The 21,668-nt window shown below is 44.3% G+C and overlaps 1 protein-coding gene across 1 annotated transcript in view; it reads right to left on the bottom strand.

Annotated features, from left to right (window-relative positions):
- Window positions 1–21,668, bottom strand: part of CCZ1 (CCZ1 homolog, vacuolar protein trafficking and biogenesis associated) — a 110,115-nt gene that overhangs the window by 64,004 nt on the left and 24,443 nt on the right. The window contains exons 5-8 of the mRNA XM_082262086.1: window positions 20,167–20,241; window positions 16,333–16,380; window positions 12,189–12,272; window positions 9,772–9,947 (exon numbers count right to left, since the gene is read on the bottom strand). Coding sequence (XP_082118212.1) covers window positions 9,772–9,947; window positions 12,189–12,272; window positions 16,333–16,380; window positions 20,167–20,241 — 383 coding nt within the window. The remainder of the gene's footprint in view (window positions 1–9,771; window positions 9,948–12,188; window positions 12,273–16,332; window positions 16,381–20,166; window positions 20,242–21,668) is intronic.

The following is a 21,668-nucleotide window of genomic DNA, read 5'->3' as shown; positions in this document are numbered from 1 at the left end:
TGCATCCACCAGCACCTGTATCATGCGCAGCAGGGGAGGTAGAAATGTCATCCTCATTATCCTAGGAAACAGGGCGCGAGGTAACAGAGTCAGACTCAGATCCGAGACGTCAGGTGAGGCAGGGGTAGGTGGGGAAACGTTTCAGCAAACCTCTCTCAAGGCCACCTCCACTTGTGCCCAAATGCTTCCCGAACCGCTAAAAATGCATTGATGGACAGTGGAGAACTGGAAGGCCCTGCGGCCTCCGTGAGGGGGTCAGGTGGGGACACATGGCCTGCAGGTTCCATACTGAACCAGAAGAACCCGCCAGCAAATTTTGCAAAAAAATTACAAAAATTAATTTTTTTTTTTTTAAAAGAGCGGCCCCACAGCGCCACTCGGAGGACAGGCACGCGCTAATGAACCCCCACAGAGAGAGAGACAGACAGACTACCCTCAGTAACTCACTGTCTCCAGATAAGCAATTGGATTAGGGAGGTCTCAGCGACGGCTCAGTGAAAGGAAGTGAGCCAGGAAGCTGCCCAGGGTGAAGGGAGGGGCTCCTCCCACCAAAAAATGCCTCCAGGCACACCCACCAGCCTTCACAGCAAAGAATACGCTGCAAAATGGCCAAAAACGGGTGTACCAGGATGGCCGTGGGGATAGAAGCAGAGGAGGCTACAAGAAAATGGTGGCCCCGCGCAGGAAAGCAGCAACAAGGACCCACAGGGGGACCCCCCCACCATCCCTCCTAACACTATTCAGCTGGAGGAACCCACCGAGGCCCCCTCCGCACGATCGGCCTAGCTCCGCGGACGGCGCGCTCCCCGGCCCCCCATACGGCCTGCAAACAAGGTCTCAGCCCCAGGTAGGGCCAAACAGTCCCCCACGTAGTGGGGAGGGGGGGGGGGCACAACAGGACAGAGGGAAACCCAGCAGTGTGTGGGTCCGACCATACCTGGGAGGGACCCGCGTCATCCCCAAAAATCCACCAGGGAAGAGGGGGGGGTGTTAACGTTTACTCACTGTACCAGGAACACAGACGGGCCCCATCTCCTGATAGGGCCCCTCTCCACTGAAGTGTGGGGGCTGTCGGTCAAATAGAAACGCTGCGACATAGGCCTAGACCCTGTCGTGTGCGACCTGGCGAGCCCAGTTCCCGTCCAGTGGGACTATGTCGCGGCCAACCCAGCGCAGAGCTAAGGCCTGCACGCACTCACTGGTCAGACTGGGGTGACCACTGAATCTAGATATCCAGCCCGTCGCCCAGTCCGGCATAGTTGCTTGAAGATCTCACAGGAAAAAAAGGGTAGCTAAAAAAATTCTACAGAAAACAATACTTAAATGCCAGGACCAAAGATCCCAGCAAGGAACAAGGTCCTTACTCCTGACTAGGCAGATTAAAACTGACATCCTATGCAGGAAGAGAGAGGGTGCACCCTCCAGGACTGCCCATAGGCGTGGCCAGAACTTTTTTTCTGCCTAGTGTCCTACTCCTGTAGGGGGCAGTATAACCCTACTGATATGGATCAGAGGACTGCGTCCGTCAATGAATGATAGAGAAAAAAAACTTTAATAGTAGTTCCTCTGCAGCCCCCCCCTAAATACTTACCCAAGCCCGATCGCGATCCGATTGATGCCTGTTTTGTTGAAGTGAGGCCGAGCCTATGTGGCTAAAAAATGATATCACTTTTATGGACTAAAAGTGATTGTAAAATCTCGTTTTTCTATAAAAATAACAAACATGTTATACTTGCCTGCTCTGTGCAGTTGGTTTTGCACAGAGCAGCCCTGGTCCTCTTTTCGGGTCTCTCTTCGGTGCTCCTAGCCCCTCCCCTCCTGTCGAGTGCCCCCACAGCAAGCATCTTGCTATGAGGGCACCCCAGCCAAGCTGCAGCTCTGTGTGTCCATTCAGACATGGAGCTGCCATTTGGCCCTGTCCCCTCTCTCCTGATTGGCTAACTGACTTTGATTGACAGCAGTGGGAGCCAATGGTGCAGCTGCTGTGTCTCAGAGAGACAAGAGAGAGAGTCCGGGGTGGCCAATGGACTCGTGGACATCGCTGGATAGAGGGGTTAAGGCAAGTATTAGGGGGTGCTGGGGCGGCTGCTACACAAAGAAGGCTTTTTATCCTAATGCATAGAATGCATTAAGTTAAAAAAAAGTTTCTGCCTTTACAAGTCCTTGAACTAAAGAAAGGCAGATTCCATCAATGAAAATGTAATAATGTAACCGCGCTAAGTGTTAAGAAAGGGATCAGCAGCTATAAAAGTGAGACCACACAAAAAGTAATAAAAAGAGAAAAAGCTGCGCTAAAAAAATGATGATAATGAGCAAGCATAAATCAACTGAATGACCAATGATGTCTAAACAAACTTGCTGAAGCACCAAACCTCAAACATATAGCGACTGCAAATCACATAGAATATAGAGCAATAAATGGTGCAAGTTCATAACATAAATAAGATCAGAGTCCCAAGATAAAATCCACAAGGAGGTGGTTCTGGTAAGGAGATGAGTGTGACACTATCCTAGGACCACTGGGTGACTGGATATCGATTTCTTCCCCATCACTGCACCGCAAACTCTGATCTTATTTATGTTATGAACTTGCACCATTTATTGCTCTATATTCTATGTGATTTGCAGTCGCTATATGTTTATGAGGTTTGCTGCTTCAGGAAGTTTGTTTAGACATCATTGGTCATTCAGTTGATGTATGCTTGCTCATTTTTTTAGCGCAGCTTTTTCTCTTTTTATTTTTTTTATCTCTTTTTATCTCTTTTTAGATTCCATCAATGGCTTGTGAGATTTTAGCTTTGCAAAAGATACTCTTTAAATGAGGACGAGTAAAATTTAACACGCGTACCTTGTCGCTCTTCAGACAAGAGTGCTGAAGAATGGTAAGTCACACATCTATTTGCTTCCTCTCTTCACACCAACTTACCCCAGGGTTGTAAATTATTACTGCAACTCATTCCTTTTCAAAAATAGGATACATGACCTGAGAGAGTGAGCTGGCTACAGTGACAGGTGGATATTTCTGTCCCCATCACCTATGTATAGAGCTATATACAGACTTCAAGCCGAGGCTACCTACTGTGTAATGACACCACGCACAGACATTAAAAAATGTACAAATACTGCAGTGTTAGCTGACTGCTCCTCTCCTGGTTGCTCTGCAATCCTTGTAAACCTGATAAACACCCAGCCAAAGAAACAGCGACTGCTTCAAAAATATAGTAAGCATTAAAGACTCGGTTTGAGTATGTCATCATTTTTCATTGTAAATCCACTTGTGAAGAAACATTTTATTGATTTATAGTTGTTCTATACAGAAATTCAGGGAATAAAGTGGCTACCCAAGGGCAGACAGGCTGGGGAGTAAAAGTAAAACTAAAAGTGAGAACTTTTTTCCCCATCTTTGGATAGAGTAGGGAAGGGTTATAATATTGGTCAGTTCGGCCATGTGTGTCCCACTGGACAGATTTCCCTTCACTTTTTGTCCTATATCCAAAATGGTAAATGAGAGGAAATCCTGGATGTCACCCGAACTACAGTCTCCACTGGAAGGTTTCCCCTCAATTTGGGATTTTTTTCACCCTCAGTGATTACAACAAAGAGGACAAATAGAGAGGATAAATCTACCCAACAGGGCACAGACAGCAATACAAACCTGACCAGGGAAGGAAAGAAGGAAGGAAAGACTGGGGATCCTCTTGCCCGGAAATGAGATGAGCTCTATCTGACCTGTTGCAGCTTCTAATGCACATTGTGAGAGGTCTAGTGCAAGTAGTGCACTAGACTGTTGTTCAGCTGCAAAAAAAATATCACCTTATGTATAGCTTTAATCCAGTAGTCTGGCCTTTCAGGTAAACTCATTTAAAAAAAAAAAAAATAGAGTTTTTGTAAGAACTTACCATAACCTTCACGAGTGGGACGTCCAAAAAGCAGTGCAGGCGTAAGGGGTGGGGAAGACGCAACCTACCAAAAAAGGCAACGCATCAACCAGGCCAGAAAAAAAACTGAGCCAACAGGGCAACCAAAGCTTAAACAGGACCCAGAATAAGAAAAAAACACCCCAGGAAGAGACAGGAAAAAAGTCTCTTCAAACAACCGCCGCACTCAAACCCTTGCGGCCAAAGCAAGCATCCGAAGATGCCAGCACATCAACTTTGTAAAACTTTGCAAAAGTGTGCACCAACGACCAGGTTGCCACTTTGTACACCTGAGCCACAGAAGCCTGATGGCGAAACGCCCAAGAGGCACTGACGGGTCTAGTAGAATGTGCCTTTACAGGGAAAGGAGGAACCTGACCCTTGATTGAATAGGCCTGAACAATTGTCTGTTAGATATGGTTGCCGCGGACACAACCAAACCCTTCAGAGGTCCCTCAGGAAGCACAAACAGGGAATCAGACTACCTAAAAGACTCCGTGGCAGACAGGTAAACCCTGACCGCCCGGACCACATCCAAGGAATGCAAGGCAACTTCTATGGGATGCTTGGGCTTTGCACAAAGCAAAGGCAACACAATATCTTCGTTGAGGTGGAAAGACGACACCACCTTTGGGAGAAAAGACTGGTTGGGTCGCAGGACCACTTTATCCCTATGAACAACCAGATAAGGCGAACGGCAAGACAGAGCCGCCAACTCAGACACCCTGTGAGCAGACATGATAGCTACGAGAAAGGCAACTTTCTGGGACAACATAGGCAACTTTCTGGGACAACATAGGCAGAGGTACTGTATTTCTCTGATGTTCTCAAAGGGAGGCCGTTGCAAAACGGATAACACCAAATCCAGGTTCCAGGGAGGCAAAGAAGCCTTCCTTGGGGGAGCCAGATGCCGCACCCCCTGAATAAAGGTGAGAATCAAGGAATTAGTCGCCAAGGGACGCTGGAAAAGAATGGCCAAGGCCGACAACTGACCTTTTATCGTGGTCAGCGCCAAACGCTGATCCACACCTTCCTGCAGGAAGGCCAAAATCCTCCCCACCAAAAAGGAGCAGGGATGAAACCCCTGCGACTCGCACCAGCCAAAATACGCCCTCCAGGGGCGATGATAAATTTTTATAGGAAAGATAGAGGTGACCAGCGCTATGGAGTGTGCGGTGATAGTGAATAAATAATAGGTGTAAGCAGCCAACAACCAAACCCCGAGGGGTTAAAAATCAATAAAGTGCAAGAGAAGTTGATGCGGCGCTACCGATAAGTGATCAAGTGTCGGGGTGAAATTGTATGTAAACTTCATATAATAAACTCCAAAAAAAGGGAGTGACACCAATGAAATATAATAAAATAAACTAAGTGCAGCACACGTATCAATCCAATCGGATCGGTTTGATCTTACTGTGTGTGGTAAACTTGTGCGAAAGGTGCTAATGTGCAAAATAAATAAATAAATAAATAAACAAATTCCAAAATAAGTGATAAATTTATTCCAATACTATTTATTACAGTGCAGAAACTAATAAATAGTGTATAGTTATTGTAAACAAAATAGTGTCCAGAAGGGGAATTCCTGGTGATATAGTAGTGAAGGTGTAAGGCAATTCCCAATGATAAATGAAAGGTTGCAATCACCTGTGTGGCCAATAGGTGTCGCACCAAATATACAACCTGTTAGCGTGGTAGGCAGGTTATGTGTATATCCCGGGGGTTCCTCTCCTCGGCCCAGCAGGCACAGGCTGGCGGTTTCACATAGAAAAAAGAGAGGGGAGCCCCATGATGCAGTATACATTTATGCGCAATAAAGAAAAAATAGTAGTGACTCACGGTGAGGCTGCCTTTGATCAGTGTAGAACGTTCGCCGGGAAGCTTCCGCGTTCCACGGCTGGATAGTCCGAAACCGGAAGTGATGTTATGACGCAATGGACTCCGCCCTACACGTTTCGTCAGAGGACGTCTGCTGGAGCGTCTCGGCCCAAGATAGGCTCTCGGCCACTTCCTTGGCCACCCAAGCACTCTTGGTGCCCCCTTGGTGATTGATGTAAGCCACTTCCATGGCGTTGTCAGTCTGTACCCGAACCGGGCAACCCTGAAGCCGAGTTGAATAATGGAACAGGTAGAGTTTGATTGCTCGGAGCTCCGAGACGTTTATCGGTAAGGAAGCCTCCTCCGCCGACCACGTCCCCTGGGCACAAAGCGGGCCCAGAACTCCACCCCAGCCCGACAGGCTGGCATCCCTGGTGAGCAGAGTCCAGCAGAGGCCGGAAGGACTTGCCTTGTGCCAGAGTTGGTGACAGGAGCCACCACAAAAGTTCCGATCTGGCGAGGTGGCTCAGAGAAATCCTCCTGTCCAATGACTGAGGCGTTCTGTCCCACCTGGCAAGAATATCTGCTTACAGAGTTCTCGTGTGAAATTCAGCAACGGGATGGCTTCGAAAGCCGAAACCATCAGACCCAGGGACCGCATACAGGCCCGTAGAGAGAAGAGATCGTTGTCCCTGAGGGAACTGAACTCGCCCTGCAGGGTCCAGAGTTTGTCCTCCCGGAGAAAGACTTTCGCTTGAGCGGAGTCCAGGACCATCCCCAGGTATGGTAGGCAAACCGAGTCAGAGCCGACTTCTGAAAGTTGATGGTCCACCCAAACGCCTTGAGCGTCTGACCCACGACTGACAGATCGCTCGTCAAAGTGCCCCACGAGCTCGACCTTAACAGGAGGTCATCCAGATAACTGAGGACCGCAATCTCCTTTAATCACAGTAAAGCCAGCCCCGGAGCCAAAACCTTGGTGAATACCCTGGGAGCCGAAGTGAGACCGAAGGGCAACGCCACAAACGGATAATGCTCCTCTTCCACAGCGAAGCGGAGATACCTCTGATGACCCTCGTAGATAGGGATGTGCAGATACGCATCCTTCAAGTCGATGGAGGCCAGGAGGTCCCCGGGACTCAACGACGCCACCACTGACCAGATGGATTCAATCCGGAACTTCTGTACCCTCACAAAGCGGTTCAGAGACTTTAGGTCCAGAATTGGACGCACCTTGCCCTCTTTTCTGGGCACCGTGAACAGATTGGAATAAAAACCGCAAACCCTGTTCCGTGAAGGGACTGGCACAATGACTCCTTGGGAGAGAAGATCTTGTACCGCCCCCATGAGTTCTCTGAGACGATCGGGAGTCAGATGGAGATTTAATGTAAAGAACCTGTCTGCGGGGCGAGATCGAAACTCGATCTTGTACCCTGAACAAATCAGTTTGTGAACCCACCTGTCCCAAATTCTGGACAACCAGGGTTCCTGAAAACAACGCAGACGTCCCCCACCCCTGAAACGGGTGAGGGCGTCCCTTCAGGAAGAGGTGGACTGGGCCGCCGAACCGGCCTTGGGCTTACCCGACCACGGCTTCTTGTGACCACCTGAGGTCTTGAAGGATTTTCCTTTATCCTGTGCCCCCAAGGCACGAAAGGACCCACAATGAGCTTTAAAAGAAGGACCCCGCCTACAACAAGGGGATTTTCCATTAGAGGCTTGAGGCAAAAGGGTACTCTTACCCCCGTAAGCCCCTTAATCAACTCATCCAGAGTGTACCCAAAAAAGAGGACTACCCACATAAGGGACATCAGACAAAGTATTTTTGGAAGCGTGGTCAGCCGACCAGCTTTTTAGCCAAATAATGCGGCAGACCGCAACCCCAACCGCAGACAGCCGTGAGACCAAGGGAGCCTCGTCCAAGGCCGTGTCACACAGGTGCATCACGGCCTGGGTCACTTGATCCAACATGTCAAGGGCAGTCGGAGAGGCCAACTCCGCCACCAGGGTGCGCCGAAGCACCGTGGACCATTCCGTGACAGCCAGAGAGACTGAAAAAAAAAAAATTTTGGAGCGCTGGCCCTTTAAAACAGCAGTTCCTGCGGACCCCCACCGCAAAACAGCACCACCCGTGGAGACCCCTTAGAAACAGCTAGTGTCTCTATAGCAAGGTAAAAAAAACCTCTGCCTTTTACAATCACTTGGTTCCTTCTCATGCCCAGGACTACATTTCCCATGAGGCATTGTTCCTCACACATTCACAAGTTCTCTGCCATCTACTGACATGTATGGATGGTGTACTGAGCTGTATGTGGGCTGCACTATATTTTCTGATATGTAAACAAATAATGCATTCTGTATGCAGGACAACGAATCGGCTGACCAACTAATCGATTAGTTGTCCCATTAATCGATTAGTTGTTTCAGCCCTAATCTATTTTTAGATCCTGGTCCAAACTGATCGATCTATTTTTAGATCCTAGATCTATTTTTAGATCCTGGTCCAAACTGATCGATCTATTTTTAGATTTTGGTCCAAACTGTTCGATCTATTTTTAGATCCTAGATCTATTTTTAGACCCTGGTCCAAACTGATCGATCTATTTTTAGATTTTGGTCCAAACTGTTCAATCTATTTTTAGATCCTAGATCTATTTTTAGATCCTGGTCCAAATTGTTCGATCTATTTTTAGATCCTAGATCTATTTTTAGATCCTGGTCCAAACTGATCGATCTATTTTTAGATTTTGGTCCAAACTGTTCAATCTATTTTTAGATCCTAGATCTATTTTTAGATCCTGGTCCAAATTGTTCGATCTATTTTTAGATCCTGTCCAAACTGATCGATCTATTTTTAGATTTTGGTCCAAACTGTTCGATCTATTTTTAGATCCTAGATCTATTTTTAGATCCTGGTCCAAATTGTTCGATCTTTTTTTAGGTCCTAGATCTATTTTTAGATCCTGGTCCAAACTGATCGATCTATTTTTAGATCCTGGTCCAAACTGATCGATCTATTTTTAGATCCTAGATCTATTTTCAGATCCTAGTCCAAACTGTTCGATCTATTTTTAGATCCTAGTACAAACTGTTCGATCTATTTTTAGATACTGGTCCAAAGTGTTCGATCTATTTATAGATTCACAGCCAGCATCTTTCCCCCAGAGATGATACACTCCATTACAGCAACAGCAAAAGAAAAAGCCCCAAAAACAGAGAGACCCCCCATCACAGCCAGCATCTTCCCCCCCCAGACACCCCATCACAGCCACATTATATATATATATATATATATATATATATATATATATATATATATATATATATATATATATATATATATATATATATATATATACACCTGCAACAAATAAGTGAATATGTTAATGATATGCTTTTTGTAGAACCACTACCATAATAAATAAATGCTCTGCTCCTAATTCAAGTACATGCTCCACTTACAGTGGCCTTCTGGACACAGGAAAAAAAAAAAAAAAAGTGTCTCTAAAAACTTTTTTTGGAATGCGGGGAACAATGTAGGAATAGGAATGCTGCAGAACGTGTGAAAAGGTCCTGCTGTGGGCCCATAATAAAAGGCCCCCGGGACCAATGATCAGGGGGGCCCTTCATGGTTTCTTTCACTGGGGCCCTGAAGGTTCTAGTTACGCCTCCCGAAGAAGGGGCTACTTACATTCTTCTACAGTTACTAGGTCTGTTATCCCTAGACATTGGAGGTCAATGACTGCCCCTTCAATCTGTAAATTGATAACTGATAGGCATGCCCTTATACAGATGGAAGAACTATCTGCATATCTGTATGATCGATGACAGTATATTTCAACAGTTTGAAACAGTTTCTTATCTAGGTTGGAAAAAGTTCCAAAAAACAAAATAAAAAATAAAAAAAAAGGCTTCTAATCCTTCCTTGAGTTACATTTTAACTTTTTTTTTTGCATACAAATAAGCTTTTACTGCAGGACAAGTGAAACCTACACCATATAATCATAAATAAAAATAATCAGCATATTTGACCTACCATATCAGTTGGTCATTGTACAAGAACGCTGTGTATTTCACAAGACTGAGACTTTCTTCCACCCTGTTAATGAATGACTGGATTTTCAGGTAAGTCATCTTATCCAATGGAAAAAAACTGATGCCACTAAACACATCGAGCAGATCACAAGACTGCATGTGTAATGTCTGTAAATACTGTGGGATGAAGAACACAAATCAAAGTCACTCACATTGTCTAAAAGGTTCTTCAGTTTGTCATTTAAAAATATTTTGTCTATTTACATGTACGTAACCTTTCTGTACTCTTGTCTCCTAAATAATCTACATTCTTCTTTATAAGTCTATACTATAGAAACCTTTACTTCTTCACTGCCTCTATTCCATCTTTATCTCAATACATAGCCCCCTCTGGTCTCTGCCCAGTAGAACTGATGTCCCCTTTTAAAATCCAAAAGGTAGTCGGAGGCCAATAAAAAAAAAATAAAATAAAAAAAAAAGAAAAAGAAAAATGGCCCAGATGGGACTTTAAATGAAGGGGAGTCGCTGATGCATAAAAGTAGATTTTAATTAGTAAAAAACATGTAAGCAAAAACATGCATTGACCAACAGAGTACAAAATATGGCATGGCAAGATTTCAACAGCAATATTGATCTAACATATACCCAGTGAAGTGAACATTCTCAGGTGATACACAGAGATGAAAAACAAATCCTCCTACATAAGTTTTACTTGTTCAACCACTAAGACCAGAAGGAATTGCCCCCTTCCTGACCAGGCCCTATTTTGCCTTGTCGGCACTACGTTACTTTAATGGTCAATTGTGCAGTTGTGCGACGCTGTACGTAAACAAAATTGATGTCCTTTTTTTTCCCACAAATAGAGCTTTCTTTTGGTGGTATTTGATCACCTGTGCGATTTTTATTTTTTGCGCTATAAACAAAAAAAAAAAAGAGCAACAATTTTGAAAAAAAAATGTATATTTTTCAAATTCTGCTATATGGCAGTCTCCAAAAAATGTAAAAAATCTAAATTTAATATTTTAGGCCAATTTGTTTTCTGCTACATATTTTTGAAAAAAAAATTGCAATATGCGTATTTTGATTAGTTTGCACAAAAGTTATTGCGTCTACTAACTACGGGAAAGATTTAGGTCATTTTTATTGTTTTTTTTACTAGCATTGGCGGCGATCTGCGATTTTTTGCGGGACTGCAACTTTGCAGCGGACAGATCAGACCCCTAACTGACATGTTTGACACTTTTGGGGGTACCAGAGACATTACTACAGTAATCAGTGCTAAAAATATGCACTGTTACTGCAATAATGTCATTGGCAGGGAAGAGGATAACCCTGTCAGTGATCAAGGGGTTAAATGTGAGCGTAGGGGAGTGATTCTAACTGTGGGGGGGTGTGGCTTCTAAAATGACCATAAAGACCTGTATTCCTATATAGAAGGAACACAGGGGCTCTGTGATCATTCCAGGGAGAAGAACGGTCAGCTGGGTTTACAATAGCTGCCCGTTCTTCTCTTCTCAGTGGGGAACGATTGCGGGTGTCAGGCGGCAATTGGAGCCTCCTGACCCGTGCTTCAGCTTCCCCGCTGCCGAGTGGGGGTGGGAGCGCGCCATCGGCGGCCTCGAGCGCTCGACCCCTAGCTTTCCGTGCGCGACTGACATAGGTCTACATATTCGCCAGCACGCCAAGGATCTTGCAAAAGCAGTCCAAAAAACTTTATTCAAGATACGATCACATCAAAAAATGGTGCAACGTTTCGGAGCCGCACAGGACCCCTTCGTCAGGCATGTGACATGCCTGACGAAGGGGTCCTGTGCGGCTCCGAAACGTTGCACCATTTTTTGATGTGATCGTATCTTGAATAAAGTTTTTTGGACTGCTTTTGCAAGATCCTTGGTGTGCTGGCGAATATGTATGTACTTGTAACTTATCCAGTTGCCGAATGGTGATTGCTTCAGCACCCAGTACACACGAGCCTACAAACCAGGAAGGTGTGCGATAGGAATATGAACTATATGACATAGGTCTACGTCGGTTTGCACAGGAGAGCCACCCTGCCGCAGTACAAAGGCGGCGGGTGATCGGGAAGAAGTTAACTACAGTCTTCTACTCCCTTTTAAAAGTGCAGATCGTGTTAAAAATCTCTTCCTCATCTGTGAGCAGCAGAGAAGAGGCTGCAGTTACACTTTGTGAGAGCTGATTGGAGGAAAATGACACGCCCCCCCTCCTTCACATAGGCAGAGGAACGAAGGAACCTGCGTCAGGGGATGGAAAAAAGGAAGTGTAAAAGTAAGGGTCCCTATAGCAGAGTGAATCCTTTGTTTTGCCATGTGTTCGCCAGGTGTAGGTTTTAGTTTAAGTTATCACAACTCACTACTTGATTTAGTGACAGAAACACATATACGGTAAATAAATAATTACCCGATGAAAGAATTTCTCCAATCTGTCTTTTAGCAATACTACCCCACCAGTTTCCATAGACTTGTTAAATGTTCCATTAAATAGCTGCACAGGGAAAGAAAATAAATGTACACGTTAACTTAGTTGTGAGCTCCAAATAAATGTATTATTTTTTTTTTTGAAATTGCTAAATTTTTGGCTAAAAGAGAAGCATAAAAATCATTTAGTGCCGGTTCACACTATAGCGTGTTGCGGCGATCGCATGTAATATCCGAGCGCACTGCTCCTTCATTACATGCGATCGGATGTGCAGTGCGAATTCAGCCATACACTTTGTATGGCTAAATTCACACTGCACCCGCACAAAACTCGCACATGAGTGCCGGTTCACACTATAGCGTGTGCGGCGATCGCATGTAATATCGGAGCGCACTGCTCCTTCATTACATGCGATCGGATGTGCAGTGCAAATTCAGCCATACACTTTGTATGGCTGAATTTGCACTGCACCCGCACAAAAGTCGCACATGAGGCATTTTTTCAGCCGCATCAGGATCGGATCGCACAGTGGTTCACACTTGTGCGATCCGATCCTGTGCGAACTGTCAGATCGCACTGCGATATGCGATCAAACTGGGGGTGTCGTTAACATTTCATTGACACCCCCAGCGTATCGCATACGGCAGTGTGAACTGCCAGATGTGCGTTTGCGATGCGGGAACAGGCTGCGAATTCGCAGCCTTCCCGCATCGCACAAGTGTGACCCGGCACTCAAGGTAGGGATAGTCAAATATAAAAAGGCATGTGTACCAAATACAAGGTGTGATAATTTAATTCCCAAAATAGACAGTAAAAACAAACAAAAAAAAAGGTTTGTGCAGAGCATTGTCTTGGTGGAGAAACCATCTGTCAGGACAGAGTTCTGGTCTTTTCCTCCGAACAGATTACACAACCTTTTCAGAGAGTTTCCAAGTAACAAAGTTGGCTGACTGTTGTACCATGTTCTATGAATTTGTAGTGAACTATCCCTTTGTGATTAACAGAAACAGAAAATAAAAAAACCACACCAGCATGAGCGTATGAGGGTTTGCACTCAGTCCACATCTGCATCCTCTGCCTTTTTGGTTGCCCATGTCTTGTATCATCATGGACATCTTCCTGCCATTCCTCAAACCACCTATGCCATTCCAAAACGCTATTTCTTTCTGGAATGTTTACCATGGGCCTGTTAAATTAAAGCTAAAGTTTCACTCACACTTTTGCCGACAACAGTACAACGCAGAAGTGTTATTGCTTCAACTACTCTGTAAAGACAGTCAACTGGTCTGAAACCCAGGCGAGTGCAAGTTAGAATAAGCTTGAGTACGAATCCCACCACCATAGTGCTATGTCACGGTCTGTCCAGGAATTAAATTGTCATGCCCCGTATATTCTCAAACATGTAATCATGAAATGCAATACTTTCATTTTTACTACCAGACTGTAGCCTCTATCCAGCAACTGTGAATTTAAAGTATACTTAAAGTATTTGTTACCCCACCATTCCAAATTCCTGATGTGCCTGCTGTACCATGTATTTGTATGAAAAACTATCTCATTCTCTTTGTATCGCTTCCTTTGTGTGAAATCCCTGGTGTTCCTGCCAGTCTCTCTGCTTGCCTAATAAAAACTGATCACACTAGGCAGGAGTGCACAGTATGGTCAGTTCTCTAGCTCTGCTGGGAACTCAGGCTGCTCTCCTCCAATGATCAGACTTGTCCTGACACGCCCCCCCCGTACAGCCTATCACTGGGAAGATCAGGGTGTTGTTGCTTCTCCTCCCCCCAGCTATTATGCAGCTGGGAACAGAGGGAATGTGATCACATTCAAGAGGTTGTAAACCGAAATTCTTTCCTTTTTAACCCTGAAAGAGAAACACATAATGAGCTAGTATGCATCGCATACTAGCTCATTATGAAATACTTACCTTAGAACGAGCCCCCGCCGTGCCGCCCGCTTACCTCTATGACGGGCGACATGTTCAGTCGCCCGTCTTCCGGGATCGCGGCATCCGGCCATCTGATTGGCCGGAGCCGCGGTGACGTCACTCCCGCGCACGCGTGCGGGAGCAGACGATCACGGCACAGGGCTCTGAAGGAACGGCACCAGCGGTCGTTCCTTCAGAGCGCATGCGCCAGTGATGTCACTGGCTGCATGTAAGGTAAATATCTCCTAAACGGTACATGTTTAGGATCATAAATAAGTGGGGGGTACTGCGCTTCTGGGTAGGATAATAAATAAACTGTGCTTAGTGTCAGTGCCTGTCACAATAAAAGAAGGGAACTAAACCATGTGTGGGTGGAATATAACAAATAAATACATACTCATAGTAGGAAATCACAATGCTAAAATATTGATGCAACACTCTAAAAATTACATAAAAATCACTTAGTGTGCCGATAATATTATAGTGACAAATAAAGTGCTCAGGTGCATACAAATAAATAAATTAAAGTGTCCTCTGTGCTCCACACAAATACAATAGTCTGGGTGAGATATAGTCCAAAAAGTTGAGGTAAGCGTTCAGGTGGGGGAAAATAATCCACAGGTGCTACTCCTTCACCTGACACCGTGCTTAAGGTGGTGGGGTGCTTCTCCTTATCCCCTCCAAGTGTACTAGCCGCTCACCTTAGGATCTAAGGGTAAAAGCCTTAACATTAATCCAGGGGCCTCCTCTCCAGTCCTATCTCGTGCTCCACTAGGGTCAGATATCTGGGCTGCTGAGGGTGGATTGGCTCCCTCTCCCTTTCCAGGTTCCCAGCGGTCACAATGAATCTCAAAATAAATGCTCAAGATAGTGCAAGTACGTCATGGATAACAGGTGCTTTATTAAAGTAAGGTTAAAACCACTCACATTTGCTGAGTAAGAAAAGCGCAAAGGATAGCGTCGGAGTGGGATTGCAGTCCTCACTTCCGCAATGTGCGTCACTTCCGGTCCGAACGTCCCTACGCGTTACGCCACTTCCGCGTCACGTGGCTTCTTCAGGGCTTCTTACTTTAATAAAGCACCTGTTATCCATGACGTACTTGCACTATCTTGAGCATTTGTTTCGAGATTCATTGTGACCGCTGGGAACCTGGAAAGGGAGAGGGAGCCAATCCACCCGCAGCAGCCCAGATATCTGACCCTAGTGGAGCATGAGATAGGACTGGAGAGGAGGCCCCTGGATTAATGTTAAGGCTTTTACCCTTAGATCCTAAGGTGAGCGGCTAGTACACTTAGAGGGGATAAGGAGAAGCACCCCACCACCTTAAGCACGGTGTCAGGTGAAGGAGTAGCACCTGTGGATTATTTCCCCCCACCTGAACGCTTACCTCAACTTTTTGGACTATATCTCACCCAGACTATTGTATTTGTGTGGAGCACAGAGGACACTTTAATTTATTTATTTGTATGCACCTGAGCACTTTATTTGTCACTATAATATTATCAGCACACTAAGTGATTTTTATGTAATTTTTAGAGTGTTGCATCAATATTTTAGCATTGTGATTTCCTACTATGAGTATGTATTTATTTGTTATATTCCACCCACACATGGTTTAGTTCCCTTCTTTTATTGTGACAGGCACTGACACTAAGCACAGTTTATTTATTATCTACCCAGAAGCGCAGTACCCCCCACTTATTTATGATTTGTACACTGTATGGTTACCAGTTCTGGTACTAGCAGCATCTGGGACCCTCTTCACCCCCTTTTAATCGTTCTCTATAGACAGCGCAGGACTCACCACACCACCCCGGTACATGTTTAGGAGATATTTACAGTACCTATAGATAAGCCTTATCATAGGATTACCTATAGGTACAACTTGCAGAGGAGGGTTTACTTCCTCTTTCAGTTTTTATATATTTTTTTTTTATATATCTATACACAAATGTTTGCCTTTCATTTAAATTTTAAACTGAAAGGGTACAAAGTGATTGTTTACAATCAACCACTTTAATATTAGCAACAACTGGTATTAAAGGAGTTGTAAAGGCAGACGTTTTTTAATCTTAATGCATTCTATGCATTATGCGTCCTCCAATACCTTTTATACATGTCATTTATTTGGAAACTCTTGCCTGGTCAATATTTTACCTTGTTTACCTGGAGTATAATGAAATGTTAAGATCTCATACCTTATACATTTTGTAGCATTGCTGAAGTACTGAGGAATACACTTTATCCTGTAAGTGAACAAATTAAAAAATGAGAAACCTTATTAGGAAGATTACAAGAAAGCTTGTCAGAAAAGAAACATATAGGCTGCCATTGATGATCTGCTCATGCTTTGTTTTCAGTAGTTTCTTAGTCACACCAAAACCATCATGATAAAGAATTGTGGCTTTTCTCTGAATTTTTTTTCCTGCATGCTTGTTCCAAGTCAGTGACCAAGAGGCTTTAAAGTCAGAGACAGCCAAGCAACTTTTATTATTAGTAGACCGATGATGGCAACCTCCATTGTATCTCAGTACAGGTATATTTTGTTTCACAATGTGAAAGCATACAGAAGAACACACTATGTCCAATATACCATTCTGTTGATAAGATTAACATAATTTTAGTAACTTTCACTAAATGTTGTTCATATTCTAGCACATTAGAAAGGTTTAATATTGTTTGTGTTGCTCTACAAGTCAGGACTTAGCATAGATGAATGATAGTGTGCCTGTTCAGACAAATTGTTGTGTCTGTGCACACCTCTTCCCTACATCGCATTGCTTGGTAGCACAGCTTACACATAGCAAAGCAAGTGGTCTGTATTATTTCATGAAAGCTAAGCTTTTTTTTTTTTTTTTTTAGTTCAACACTACTCAAGGGAAGGAGAGCTTACACAAAGGAACATACACCAATCAGACATAACATTATGATCACCTCCATAACCCATCGAGGCATGGACTCCACTTGACCTCTAAAAGTATGCTGTAGTATCTGGCATCAAGCTGTAAGTAGCAGGTCCTTTAAGTCAGGGCTTGACAAACCCCGGGAGCCAGATCGCATTGGCGACTAGAATTAGCGGCATGGCGCCTGGGTTACACAGTAGGAGGGGTCTTGTCCCCAGACATCCCAAGTCTCCTGTGAGGGGAGACTCCTGCACCTCGCAGGAGATTTGAGATGTCAGGGGAAAGAGCGGTGTCTGTCAGCTGTGACAGAACGCAGCCGATGCTTCCTGTGTAGTTCCGGCTCTTTCCTGTCACAGGACGAGTGATCTCAAATTCACTCTGCCTGTGGGAAGAGAGATACAGGAAGCATTGGCTCTGTATGCTTCCTCCAGCACTGCTCAGTACCCACCGCAGTAACCACCAGCAGTAGAACCCAGCTGCACTCAGCCAGCAACACCCAGCAGCACCCAGCAGTAACCAGCCAAAATTAAATCTGACTGAAGTGGCCATGGTGGTTGGAGTTTTCCTTTAATATCTCTCAGAAGAAGTAAACAAAGTACACACGGGTGGAATGCCAGGCAACATCAGCCGGTTCATTAAAACTGGCCGCCATTGGGCCCATGTGTATGGCAGCCAGTCCGACAAAAGCTGTCCATTCCGCATGCGTGGAAAAAACTGGCCCCTAACTTTTTTAGCTGGCTCCTAGATTTCAAGCAAATTTGTCAAGCCCTGCTTTACATTTCAAGGTGGGGCCTCCATGGATCGGACTTGTTTTTCCAGAACTTCCCACAGATGGTTGATTGGATTGAGATCTGGAGAATTTGAAGACCAAGTCAACACCTCACCCAGTCATCTAGCCATTGGAATTTGGTCCTTGTCAAAGTGGCTTCCAAACCTTAAACTGGCCCATTTTTTCTGCTTTTAACACCTCAACTTCAAGACAACATGTTCACTTGCTGCTTCATATACCCCACCCACTTTCAGGTGCCATTGTAATGAAATAATCAATGGTACTCACTTTACCTGTCAGTGATCATAATGTTATAGTTTATCGGTGTATATTCAACAGGTTTCCTGGCGAATGGACACATAAGGACACCATCAACTGTTTCTTTCCCAGGGTGTGGATTCCCTGAAACTATGATGTGCTGATAATGTGATTATTTCACATATGGTACCGATAGAATTTCAGTTTTATTTTGCTTTAATAGAAAACATTCCTGAGTGTACATATGCATTATGCAGTTAAATACCACCATGATAAAAAGACAGAACAAAAGATAACTATTTAAAATTCAGAGTTATACATTGAAACACATAGTGAGGGTATTATTTCTCCTGAATGCACTTTAGAGTAAAACAAATCTCTAAAGCCAAGGTGGTAATCATTACTATCCTACAACTACCATTACCGCCAACCATGGCACACAATGTATGGTGGGTGCAGGGTGTTAGAACGCAATAGTTGACAGGTGAGATTCCTTCATCTGCACTTCTTCGTGTAGTAGGTGGGGGAATCTGTTAGATTGCTTATAATCTAAATGTGAGAAAATTATGCGTGTATTGCCACCTTCACTGAGCCCACGTTCATATTGATCTGATTTGACATGTCAAATCGGTGCCAATTGACGATTTCTGTACTACTTTTGGGGATTTGGGGGGGTGGGGCGATTTCCATAGACATCTGTGCAGGAACCTGCACACATGTCTGTGAAATCCTTTCTAAAGTCGGACTGAAGTGTCGGCTTGAAATCATTCAAGTTCAGCTGAACTCGCACGATTTAAGAAAAAACGGCTCCCTGTGAACCTGGGCTGAGAAGAATGCGGACACCTTCCTGTTCACATCTCTGTAGCTTGTGACTCAAAAGCTTAAAAAAACCTGTGCACATTAAACAAAAGTCCAATGGTCATAAATGCTTGGGATTGCCCTGTAGAGAAGCTCACAGCAGGAATCATCCAATCAAAATATCGGAAGATGCTCTCCATCTTCACACAGCAGCCTGAATTTTTGGTGTGGTTTGGGGCCTGCAGTATCCCACAGAGCACTCTGATTGAAGGAGAATTATGCACATGACTTTAACAGGCCATGTCATTATCTTGTTTATTTTAGTATTCAATAGTTTTTATTGAGTTTTCACAAAACAGCAAAATATTAAAACAAAAGAAAGGGGTAGCATACAGAAAAGTATGACGCACCACAACAGTGTGTGTCAGTATATAAAACCATGACATATCGGCAACAAAGAATGCAATATTAAGATACATGACATTATGGTATACCAGGTCCCATAGCTGAGGCTCTTCAAAAGGAGGTATGGTTAGAGTCCAAAGGACCAACAAAGCCAAATGACAGACGGGCAAGCATCTCGTTTATTTTAATGCTCATGGGGATGGGGATAATTTATTGACTTCAGAAAGGATTTCACAGACATGTGTGCAGGTTCCTGCACAGATGTCTATGGAAATCGCCCCACCCCCCCAAATCCCCAAAAGTAGTACAGAAATCGTCAATTGGCACCGATTTGACATGTCAAATCAGATCAATATGAACGTGGGCTCAGTGAAGGTGGCAATACACGCATAATTTTCTCACATTTAGATTATAAGCAATCTAACAGATTCCCCCACCTACTACACGAAGAAGTGCAGATGAAGGAATCTCACCTGTCAACTATTGCGTTCTAAAACCAGCAGAGTGTTTTGCATAGCAATAGCTATGGCCACAGTAAGACTTTACCTGTGCTTTATGAAAAAACACTTTCCCACTGCTCCATTCAGCCAGCGCTAATGGAGGAAAGACCAGTATTAACAAAGTCCTAGTTTACAAAGGGCTATTGAGTCCCCATGTGACGGCACTAATTGATCCAGGGTCGCTACATGAAGTCAGTCACAAGCTCCTCTTTGCTGAAGGAAGTGTAAGTATATGCTGGGGAGGGATGGGAGATAAAGGCAAAACTAAATATTTGCACTGAATGAGAATGCCAGTTTGTAAACTATCATTTAAAGAATTTGGCAAAAAAAAAAAAAAAAAGAAAAAGAAAAAAAATTTAGCATTCAGCAATTTCTAAAAGTTTGCCATTAAATACTTACAAGCAACTCATCTTCTTGGTACTCTAGAACAGTCTTGCCATCTTTTTGTTTTTCTACAACTGGATTTTTCACCACCTGAAGATTTTATAACGATACGTGTCAGTCACCATATTATAACTAATAACCAAAAACTCCATACAGCAATTGCACAGTACCAACCCTGGATAGATTTTACAATTAACATTAAAAACTATGTATAGGATCAATCCAGCTGTAGCACAGCAACATGATCGATAGGCAGATATCAAGCCAATCCGTATTGGTCAGCATATTATTATTACAGTTTGCTTTACAACATAAGGGCAGACCGTACAGTTACAATACAATTAAATACAGGAAGCAGGAACCATCCCTATTTACAATTGGGATGCGGTGCCCTTGAAACCTTCTCTAACCTAACCAATTGTGTTTCCAATTCAATACAGGAGGAATCAGAGGGCCCTACTCATTAGAGCTTACAAACTAGGAGGGAGGGTCAAGAGATACACAAGGTAATTGCTGTGGTGGATAGGCTGATTGGGAACATAAAAGTATAGTTGTTAGGTGTGGGCAGAATAGGCTTCTCTAAAGAGGAAGGTTTTCAGGGATTGTCAAAGCAGAGGAGATAAATCAGACATCAATAGGATGGGAGAGGCACGGGAAAAGTCCAGGAGGCGAGCATGGGAGGAGGTGACGAGAGAGCTAGAGAGCAGGTCTTGGGAGAATGATTGGTATTTTGAGACTAGGTTAGCAATGTAGTTGGGGCTGAGTTGTGGATGGTTTGTAAGTTGTTAGTACTTTTAATTTAATTTGTTGAGTGAGCAGAAGCCTGTGGAGGGATTGAAAGAGAGGAGTAGAAGACACTGAGCGGTTGGTAAGGTGGATGAGCCTGGCAGCAGTATTCATAATGGACTGAAGGAGGGCTGCAGTAGTCGAGGCGAGAGATGACCAGGTGAACTAGGAGCTTTGTTGTGTCATTGGCATATTTTGGAGATGTTACAGAGTTGGAGGCGGCAATATTTGGACAGTGATTGGACGCGAGGCCGGAAGAATAGTTCAGGGTCCAGGATTACACCAAGAACCTTGACACTCAGGGGCAGGTTGATAGTTGTGCCATCTCTTGACAGAGAGATCAGGGGAAGGGGAAGGTGCAGGTGGGGGGGGGGGGGGGGGGAATTATGAGCTCAGTTCTGAATAGATGGAGTTTAAAGAAGTGGTGGGACATCCATGCTGATATGTCTGTTAGTAAATTAGTGATAAGTGAGGAGATTGAAGGAGTGAGATGAGGGAGCAGAGATACATTTGGGCGTTGTTGGCGTAGAGATGATATTGGAAGCCATGGGAGGCCATCATTTGACTATAGAGGAGGTGTAGATTGAGAATAAGAGAGGTCCAAGAACAGAACCTTGGAGGACCCTGAGAGAGAAAGGAAAAGGAGAGGAGGACGTAAAGTTGTAATTAACGCTAAAAGTGCGGTTGGATGAGTAGAATGACAACCAGCAAAGAGTACAGTCACGGAGACC

Source organism: Pelophylax lessonae (assembly GCF_965119305.1).
Source record: "Pelophylax lessonae genome assembly, chromosome: 6".
Lineage (NCBI taxonomy): Eukaryota > Metazoa > Chordata > Amphibia > Anura > Ranidae > Pelophylax > Pelophylax lessonae.
This window is presented reverse-complemented; position numbering and strand designations above follow the sequence as displayed.